Source organism: Sinocyclocheilus rhinocerous, unplaced genomic scaffold, assembly GCF_001515625.1.
Source record: "Sinocyclocheilus rhinocerous isolate Xijiao unplaced genomic scaffold, SAMN03320098_v1.1 scaffold21, whole genome shotgun sequence".
NCBI lineage: Eukaryota > Metazoa > Chordata > Actinopteri > Cypriniformes > Cyprinidae > Sinocyclocheilus > Sinocyclocheilus rhinocerous.
The window spans coordinates 1,241,922-1,252,007 of NW_015641422.1; the positions used below are offsets into that span (position 1 = coordinate 1,241,922).

At 38.0% G+C, this 10,086-nt stretch overlaps 2 protein-coding genes and 2 long non-coding RNA genes across 14 annotated transcripts in view; 1 reads left to right on the top strand and 3 right to left on the bottom strand.

Annotated features, from left to right (window-relative positions):
- Nucleotides 1-3,323, bottom strand: part of LOC107754833 (uncharacterized) — a 6,868-nt gene extending 3,545 nt beyond the window's left edge. Inside the window, exons 1-2 of the mRNA XM_016571436.1 lie at nt 2,990-3,323; nt 1,480-2,446 (exon numbers count right to left, since the gene is read on the bottom strand). Coding sequence (XP_016426922.1) covers nt 1,504-2,433 — 930 coding nt within the window. The 5' untranslated portion in view covers nt 2,434-2,446; nt 2,990-3,323 and the 3' untranslated portion in view covers nt 1,480-1,503. The remainder of the gene's footprint in view (nt 1-1,479; nt 2,447-2,989) is intronic.
- A 1,035-nt stretch (nt 3,324-4,358) lies between these two features.
- Nucleotides 4,359-5,233, bottom strand: LOC107754804 (uncharacterized). The gene is made up of 4 exons (XR_001641624.1): nt 5,155-5,233; nt 5,013-5,074; nt 4,767-4,835; nt 4,359-4,587 (listed from the first exon to the last, which is right to left on the bottom strand). It is a non-coding gene; the product is annotated as an uncharacterized LOC107754804 (long non-coding RNA).
- A 515-nt stretch (nt 5,234-5,748) lies between these two features.
- LOC107754805 (uncharacterized) lies at nt 5,749-8,045 on the bottom strand. Of its 5 annotated transcripts, none has more exons than XR_001641629.1 (8): nt 8,000-8,045; nt 7,692-7,768; nt 7,108-7,166; nt 6,825-6,883; nt 6,558-6,604; nt 6,416-6,477; nt 6,170-6,238; nt 5,749-5,990 (listed from the first exon to the last, which is right to left on the bottom strand). It is a non-coding gene; the product is annotated as an uncharacterized LOC107754805 (long non-coding RNA). The 5 variants fall into 5 exon arrangements; XR_001641628.1 differs by having other exon boundaries at nt 7,987-8,036; XR_001641627.1 differs by having other exon boundaries at nt 6,825-6,878; nt 7,692-8,042.
- A 527-nt stretch (nt 8,046-8,572) lies between these two features.
- atat1 (alpha tubulin acetyltransferase 1) overlaps nt 8,573-10,086 on the top strand; it is a 14,281-nt gene continuing 12,767 nt past the window's right edge. For all 7 annotated transcript variants that reach the window (XR_001641630.1, XM_016571440.1, XM_016571438.1 and 4 more), the window contains exon 1: nt 8,573-9,087. Coding sequence is in view for 6 of the 7 variants with exons in the window: in XM_016571440.1 (XP_016426926.1) it covers nt 8,996-9,087 (92 nt within the window). In the remaining variant the exon portion in view is untranslated. The remainder of the gene's footprint in view (nt 9,088-10,086) is intronic.

Below are 10,086 nucleotides of genomic sequence, written 5' to 3' on the forward strand. Positions count from 1 at the left end.
AAAGAGGAGTGGATCAAAATCCTCCTGAGATGTGTGCAAACCTGGTGACCAACCACAAAAAAAACATCTTACCTCTGTGCTTGCTAACAAGGGTTTCTGCACCAAGTACTAAGTCATGTTTTGCTTGGGGATCAAATACTTATTTCACTCACTGAAATGCAAATCAATTTCTAACCTTTATATAATGTTTATTTTTTCTGGATTTTTCGGTTGGTATTGTCTCTATACGTTAAAATAAACCTACCATAAAAATGACAGACCCTTCATTTCTTCGTAAGTGGGCAAACTTACAAAATCAGCAGGGGATCAAATAAATATTTCCCCCACTGTAAATATTGATATCGTATGACATGGCAAAAGGTATTGTGATATTTTTGGTCATATACCCCAGCCCTGCTTCAGAATCCTTGCAATATAGCTAATGAGTTGTATGGACTACCTTTATGATGTTTGTTTTAATATGCTTTTGCATCCACATTCATTGCAATTCCAAGGAAGAAAAAGGCAGCACAGGTTTCATAGTTTCTCGTTTTGTGTGGAACTGAAAGGTAAAGTCTTTGAAAGAATGTCTGAAGCAATATGAAAGTGATTAAATGAAGACACTATTTTCATTTTTGGATGAACTACCCCTTTAAGCCAAAGAGGGCAAAACGCATACATTTGTGTACAAAAAAAAAAGTTGATGTAACCCAAAACATAAGGAAGACAATGGCAATATATCATTGACACCACCATAAACAGTCACTCTGGGGGAGGAGGGCAATATCTGAAAATGCATCCCAGAGAACAGAAATACGCAAAACCGCAAGCAGGTTTCACAGCTCTCTGAAAAGGTCACACTTGTTTTTCTCCGGGTGAAAGATCTGGCCCCACAGCAAAGGTTAGGATGATTGTAAAAACAACAACAACAACAACAACATGAGCCAGAGGAATGGCCTTCCAAAAATCAAATGGCAATCCATACCTGAATATTCTGTAAAAAATTATGAGCGCAAAACTCCATGGTGTTGTGGGTGGCTGCTAAGAAACTTCTTAAGTGTCAGTGGGTTTTAGAATATTGCTATGTGGTTGCAATGGTGCAAGTAAATGGGATGAAAATAGCACATCTGAACATTTAGAGCAGTGTTTCCTAAACTGGGGTTTGCAAAGGAACTGCAGGAGGCTAATTATTAATAATCATAAAAAAAGACAAATTAAAATTATAACAAATCACAAACTTTGTGCTTAGTAACTTTTGATATAAAACAAATTCTGAGATTTCAAATGTAGTCAATTTAATAATTAAGTTAAAACAGTATTAAGTACTTCCAGTTTCAGTTTTCAGCTAAATGAAAACGTTAGTTTCAGTTTCGGTTAAAAATTCATTTTGGTGCATCGTTATATGGGTTGGATGGATTTCTACAATGAAAGTCTTTATCTTATGACACCAGCACAAACAAAACAAGAAAACAGGTTCTGTGGGCAGAAACAGCTACTTACCAAAAATACACTTTTCCCAGGACTTCAGCTCCTTTGTTTAACTCCCTTCTTGCTTTCGTCAGCTGTCTGCTGTGGCTCATTCGGCTCCCATATGTTGTCCTGTTCCTCCTCGCTCTCTTTGACCTCTCCGTCAACTTTCCCATCATCCCCCTCTGCCGAAGCTTCACTCTGGCATACACTGACAGAGATGACCAGCGCTTGCACGATACCGTAGATCAACGCAAACGGCAGCAGGTACTCCTGAACCACCCACAGCAGTCCGGCCATCCCAACAGACGACACCAGAAACATGGCCATCCCATGGAGCCACAGCTTCAGGGCCCCCTGCATCCCCAGCACATCCAAAATGAATTTGGTCGGAGGGGATACGGTGGTCAGGAAGCCCACCACGAACAAGTCAAAGAGGTGGCGGAGGAAATTAAAGCAAATATCATAGTGCTCAGGCACAATTTCCCCCGTCCACGAGCGAGAGAAGAACTGGAATGCAGATTTCTGTGGCGTGGGGGACGGCGGAGGCGTCCCATAGTCTGATTGCCCATCGACTTCATCGCTGTCCCACGTACCTTCACTCCACCCGGCACATTTCCGCTGGCGGAGTGCGGTGGACGACGACCACCGGGGCCAGAAAAAGTATCTGGATGGAAGCATTCGGCTCCACCAGCGTGAGGAGCTTTGGGCCGCTGCGCTTTCAGTCTCAACATCAGCCCTCAGCTCTTCAACTTCCAACGGCTTGATAGTCTCCTCAGTCTCCCAGAATTCCTCAGTGATTGTCTTTTGGTCCTTTTTGGTGTTCTCGCCCCTCCAAACCCAGGCAGTAAGTCCCCATAAGCCCCATCTGCTTCCGGTCTGAATCTCCGTTGTTTGGGGTTTCTCAGGTTTGGTCTTATTGCCCCAGGAGGAGTACAGATTCGCTGGACTGACCCACCCCCAAACTCGCCCTACAACTGCGGTCATGTCGGCACTATTACTTTATAATGCACAAAGGAGAAAATTAAAATGCTGTAACATTAATAAAGTGTCAGTGTGTGGGGGAAAGCTAATATAATTGATAATTACACATTAATAACTAGTATAAAGCAATAATAAGCACAGATAGCTCTTAGTCTAATTGTATAGCTATTAAAGAGTAAAAAAACAACGTTGAGTGTCGCTTAAGACGACATATAAAGTTTTACACTGCCACAAGTATAAGAAGGCATCTAAACAATGACACCTCAACAGACCTGTATTAAGGCGTGTTTGTATTGGAGCAAATCAACCAGAAAACAACCTACGGCCACACCCGTGCAAATAACTCAATGACAGGAAGATAATGTAATTTTTAATTAAAAATGACAAATGACAACTAAAAATATTGTGGCATTGGGGTTTCGTTTATTTTAGAGCTCTAAAAGCATTTTCCTCAGGCGAAACGGCGTCGGTTAGCATGTCTGAACTAGCCGATCGACTCCACAACTTTAAACGCTAAACTGTGTCGATGTCGAAACACTAGCGACCGGATCAAACATACCTGCGACCTCAAATCTTTAGTTTTATGTGACTGCAGTAATGACATGCAGTTACATCTTCCAGACATCAGTCTCTATGCTTCAGTTGCAAAAACATTTGAGTTCACTTATCGAAGCCAGCTTCACATTCCTGTTCATTTGCGCCCGGCACAAACATGCTTTAACTTAAACCGTTTCAGCACATAAACAGCTCGACACAGTGCGAAAATACAGTCCAGTTCAAGTCCAACAGACTCACGGCGTTTTGCCGGAGATAACCTCACGCAACAAAACTGTCGTTGTGTAAAGTACGAGCTGGTTTACGTGTCTAGCACAGGGAAGTCCGGCTCATTTCCGCGAATCGGTTCTTTCAAACGGTTCATATGAAAACTGGTTCAACCAATCAATTCAGTGATTCTTTAACGTAATGATTCGTGGCATCACGTGCTGTCTGACATCCCGGCGCGGCATTTTATTTAATAAAGCCACATATTGCTGTTCTTTACAAGTATTTCGTTGCGAATCATACGTGTATAAAAGTGATTGGCTGGAATAGCATATTATTACTTGTATTACATTTATATTTAGACGCTTTTATTCAAAGCGACAAGAGAAGAACAAGCCAACGAGTCACTGAGCCAACGATATCAGGTTTAGCCAGAAAGCTTTTAAATAGTAGGCAAAGTATGCTAATATGTCATACCGAATTCGAAATACCACACTACAACTTTTACTTAATTTAGTAAGAGAAATACGCTAAACAGTCACTTGCAATCTGTTCCCGGAGTTGAGATTGATTGAAAAGATCCGACTCAAAAGAACGATTCGGTCACAAATCGGGCGTCGCTACGCAGAACAGAACAGAACCGGTTACATTATGTCATCGCTGACCCAATGACCTTCGCTCTGGAGATTTGTGACCCTCCGTGTAAACTACTAAAGGCTATTGATTTCCAAAATGTGGTTTTTTATTTGCTACAAAACGGATAGGCTAGTAGCAAAAAAAAATTAACAAGTATGTAGCTAAATTGAGTCAACAGTCAAGTACAGTGAAGTCAAATATGATAATAGCCACCAAGTAACTGAGGGGACCGGTTTCCATAATAAAAGTCCTTCGCCATTGCTAACAGCCAGCAGCAGAAAATCCGATCTACTTGTGATGCATTGTACACGAATATTTCGTGACGTTAGACCATACATTAAAAAAAAAAGCCTACACAAACTGATTCTTAATCTCCAAAAATATATATATTTTTAGTTCAGATAGCATTTGCACTAATGTTTGACAGTATCCTAACAACATGCATAAGATTAAGGCATAAACCTACAAGGTGGACCTGCTACTTCCATAAAAAAAAAACAGCAACTTCATATTGAGCTGTCTGTGTGATTTTTATTAAACGTAAAAGCAGTGTCAATAAAAAAAATTTAAAAAAAAGTATACAAAGAACCGAGAAGTCAAAAACAAGCAGTTACTTTCTCAAACTGTCCTGAGAATGATATACAATGACACTGAAACAAGTGTTCAAGTTATGATACACAATACTACAAAGCTTGACTGTTCAACATCGTGCTCCAAACCGGTCACCACAACTCTTCTGCCATGGCATAAACCTCTGTCCTTCAAAAGAAAACAAGTGTATTAGATTGCAAATGGGGAAAATAAGTGTATTCGTTGTCTGTCTGTGTTTCAGTGCGCCGCGAGAAAGTTACTTCATTGAGTTTCAGTGGAACCGAACAACGCATTCATCATTAACACCCAATTATAACCCAAGTTACATTTACAGGACCTGTACTTACAGAGTGACAGGTCTGTGCATTCAAAGGAATATGCCCATCATTGGCACATACTTCTGGCATAACGTCAACCTAAAAAAATTAAAATCCAATGTTATCTAGACATTCTTCGTAACAATATACATTACAATAATCAAAAGCTGTGCTCAGTAATGTGAAGAACTTCATGTTGTCATCAGAAACTCTAGTCTGTTGAATCATCACTGCACATCACTGATAAAACATCTGAAATGCTGTTAGGACACCAACCTTATGTAGCTTCATGGGCTGGAGACAACATCCATATTGGCTTCAAACCGTTTGCTGAAAACCTTGAAAACAAACACTATTTGTTAGAGATTGTTCATGGGCCACACTTGCAAAGACAGAAGAAAAAGAAACAACTTCTTACCCAGTAGTCATCAACTGTAGCGATTAACCATTCTGCTGGAATCCAACCTAAAGGTTAAAAGGTAATTAGACATTTAGAGACATCCAAGCCATTGCAAACCAATCATAAGCTGTAGTGTACACGAATATTTCGTGACGTTAGACCATACATAAAAAAAAAAAAGCCTACACAAACTGATTCTTAATCTCCAAAAATATATATATTTTTATAGTTCAGATAGCATTTGCACTAATGTTTGACAGTATCCTAACAACATGCATAAGATTAAGGCATAAACCTACAAGGTGGACCTGCTACTTCCATAAAAAAAAAAACAGCAACTTCATATTGAGCTGTAACAGTGATTTTTATTAAACGTAAAAGCAGTGTCAATAAAAAAAAAATAAAAAAAAAGTATACAAAGAACCGAGAAGTCAAAAACAAGCAGTTACTTTCTCAAACTGTCCTGAGAATGATATACAATGACACTGAAGCAAGTGTTCAAGTTATGATACACAATACTACAAAGCTTGACTGTTCAACATCGTGCTCCAAACCGGTCACCACAACTCTTGCTACTTCCATAAAAAAAAAACAGCAACTTCATATTGAGCTGTAACAGTGATTTTTATTAAACGTAAAAGCAGTGTCAATAAAAAAAAAATAAAAAAAAAGTATACAAAGAACCGAGAAGTCAAAAACAAGCAGTTACTTTCTCAAACTGTCCTGAGAATGATATACAATGACACTGAAACAAGTGTTCAAGTTATGATACACAATACTACAAAGCTTGACTGTTCAACATCGTGCTCCAAACCGGTCACCACAACTCTTCTGCCATGGCATAAACCTCTGTCCTTCAAAAGAAAACAAGTGTATTAGATTGCAAATGGGGAAAATAAGTGTATTCGTTGTCTGTCTGTGTTTCAGTGCGCCGCGAGAAAGTTACTTCATTGAGTTTCAGTGGAACCGAACAACGCATTCATCATTAACACCCAATTATAACCCAAGTTACATTTACAGGACCTGTACTTACAGAGTGACAGGTCTGTGCATTCAAAGGAATATGCCCATCATTGGCACATACTTCTGGCATAACGTCAACCTAAAAAAATTAAAATCCAATGTTATCTAGACATTCTTCGTAACAATATACATTACAATAATCAAAAGCTGTGCTCAGTAATGTGAAGAACTTCATGTTGTCATCAGAAACTCTAGTCTGTTGAATCATCACTGCACATCACTGATAAAACATCTGAAATGCTGTTAGGACACCAACCTTATGTAGCTTCATGGGCTGGAGACAACATCCATATTGGCTTCAAACCGTTTGCTGAAAACCTTGAAAACAAACACTATTTGTTAGAGATTGTTCATGGGCCACACTTGCAAAGACAGAAGAAAAAGAAACAACTTCTTACCCAGTAGTCATCAACTGTAGCGATTAACCATTCTGCTGGAATCCAACCTAAAGGTTAAAAGGTAATTAGACATTTAGAGACATCCAAGCCATTGCAAACCAATCATAAGCTGTAGAGCATGTGTTCAGTGCACTGTGAAGATCTTCACGAGTAAATCAGAGACTCTAGTCTAATGATTCATCATTACACGCAATAACGGACAACAGGACAAATGCCTCCTTTGAAAAGCAATTATTCAAGGATTACTTGGCATAAACTAGTTCTTACCTATTGGTTGTAAGCTGTTGACATCAGATACCTGGCAACGCCTGTTCCTCCCAACTAATCTGGGTTAAAAAAAAACAACGTTATTTTAACATTTAGAAAAAGTCTAAGTCACTTCTACTCCATCATAAGCTGTAGAGCATGTGTTCAGTGCACTGTGAAGATCTTCACGAGTAAATCAGAGACTCTAGTCTAACGATTCATCATTACATGCAATAGACCAAGACAAAATGCTTCCTTTGAAAAGCAATTATTCAAGGTTTCTGCAGCATAAACTAGTTCTTACCCATTGGTTGTAAGCTGTTGACATCAGCTACCTGGCAACGTCTGTTCCTCCCACCAAATCTGTAAAAATTTACATTTAGAAACCACCAAGCCATTACAAACCAATCATAAGCTGTAGAGCATGTGTTTAGTGCACTGTGAAGATCTTCACGAGTAAATCAGAGACTCTAGTCTAATGATTCAACATTACATGCAATAACGGACAAGGGTTTTCAATCTTTAAGTGTCACAGAACCACAAATGGGTTCAGAGGGACTACCATCTTAAATCCTTAAAAGGCGGCTATATATTCATATGTAAAGACTGTATTTATACTGTGGAAATGATCAGAAATGGTAAATATCTTGCAAAAATTTTTTGCAGGTTTTTAATTTTACTCACTATTATAGTACTGAAAAAGTAATTATTTAAATCAATTTTAATTTATTATTTTAATTGAACGCATTAAATTTTAGATAATTTTATTTACTTTCCACCGACATTTATAAGTTTTTTTTTTTTTCTGTTTTTGCGGCCTTTGAGTGTCCCCAGACCCCAGTTTGAAAACCCCTTAAAGAAAATAAAAAAGCTGTTCGTCTCACTTACTGGGAAATTGCTGCAACTTCGGCACATTCTTTGAAATTTGGTTTCCCAAAACATCATTGTTCAGTTCAAGATATGATCTGCAAAACGATTAACGCAATATTATCAAGTCATATTCGATTAAGCATGTTGATCTATGGACTAAAGGCGAGGGCGAGGCCATAAGTGCTGCGGTGTCATTTTGCAGGTCTTGAATTAGCGTTAACGTCGGAGTTTTAAGCAAATATAAATATAAAGCACTAAACTGTGTTTTAGGGTACATAATATAATTGAAAAAATAATTAACAAAATTAAAGACCATTCACCGGTACCTGTGGCACTGTAGCATCCTCAGAATGGAAAGGACCGCGCAGCGTGCAGGCAAGGATATTTAACAGGGTCCTAATGCTGCAGGCAGGGTAGCGAAATATCTGCCTGAATGAAAATCTAAGCTTATTATTGTGCAGATATTACATTAAACATTTTTTTCGTTATTTTCTTCTTTACACTTTATTTATAAAATATGCGTTTATAAAAATAAAAACATGCATGCCGTTTTTATGACTTCATTTGAACTGAGCGATGGGATATTTGTATTGTTAAAAAACAATTATCACGCCACAGAAATATTTAAGCATACTAATTTAACTAATAACTGTTTATTAATTAACGTAATATATCAAAAAGCACAGTCATACAGCATGCAGTAGCAATTGCTGGAAATGTTATTATTGAAAAATAAATCATTAAGCGTTAAACTTAAATGTTGTTAAAGAAAGGTTGCAGGAGGAAAACAAATATAAAAAATACGAAAATATATATATAAGTGTTTAAATATTGCTGTATTGATATGGTCATATATCTGCTAGCTATGTTTGGTTGCTATGCAGCACAAAGTTGTGCGTCGTTGCCAAGAGGAAACGGAAATACATCTTCTGAAGCCGCAGATTTCTGCCACTGTCTAAAGATTTTTTTGTTTACATTTTTAGAGCTATAACAAGAAACTATAAAACAATTTGCAGGTGTTGCGCGTCTTGACTCGTGCAGGAGTGTGTGCGGTGTACTACGGCTGACCAGCGCTCATCATCCCGCTGCACAAGGAAGGGAGTGACACAAACACAATAGGAGGACAGAAGAAGCACTCATAACGCCGCTATACATCTGTGCCTTTAAACCAGCCTACTACTGAAGCGGCAATAATGTGGAACTGGTATTTTAAGTGCAGGCCGGTGATGCAGTGAATCGATTGGCACTGTGATAAATGCATCTGAATCTGCAGAAGGGCATTAGTAGTGCATTGTCTTAAGATTTCAGTTCTGTCCTTTACAATGGATTTCCCTTTCGACCTGAACGCGCTTTTCCCCGAGAGAATTACTGTGCTGGATAACAGCTTGAGTGCAGGTCGGATAGCGCATGGGAGGTAATGTATGCTTTAACGTGTGCTGGGAGAAATGGGTGGAATCTGTTTGCAGCATGCACTGCTTTTGTCTTGTAACAGTGGTTGACACAGTTGTGCATTGTGCATATACTGCTACCAGTGGGGGGTTAGGATGTTCTTTTATTAGGCTAAATGTGGCATTTGGTCCAGGTCATCTTTGTCATCTTTTTCCTGTAATGATAAGCCTATTGTCGCCAGAGGATGCAAATGCGGCCCTGAGTAAAAAAACAAATCTGACATGAGTCTGTTTTAATCTGCCATGAGTTTAATCTGAACCGTGCTGATTCAGTAAGACAGCAACAGAATGTACTGCAATAAAAAAAACTATAAGAAATCACACCATGCAATGGATAGATAGATAGATAGATAGATAGATCATAATAAAGGCTTTTCTAATATATACGTTTTTAATGGATAAGCGTGTATTTTTTAAATTTAATATAAATAATTTTTTCTAAAAATAATACAATAAAATATTGTAAGAATAAATTTTATTTGTAATGTACTTTTCTTATACTTGAAGTGCTACGATGCATTACAAATACAATCAAACAATAAATAATAAATGATATATAAATAACAATAATAGTTAAAAACTTTACTGAAAAGATGTGTTTAAAGCAGTTTCTTAAAGCAGGAACATTTCTAATGGAAGCAGGTAATGAATTCCATATTTTCAGAGCAATGCAAGAAAAAGCCATTATTAGCATGAAGGAATTTGTGGGGATTTTTTTTAGCATACATAACCAACGTTGTATGTTGCATCATACATTACAAAAAATACAACGATTTTAAATGAATTTTTAAATTCACCAAAAAGATTTGTATATAACCTGCAGTTTTTAGTCTTTAACTGCGTCCCAAATGACACACTATACACTATGCACTTATGCACTGTGCACTCAGCCATGTAGTGTATGAATTTTATAAGGTTATTTTGTCATTCATAATCGGAGTCTGATAGCCCCCCCCCCTGATAGC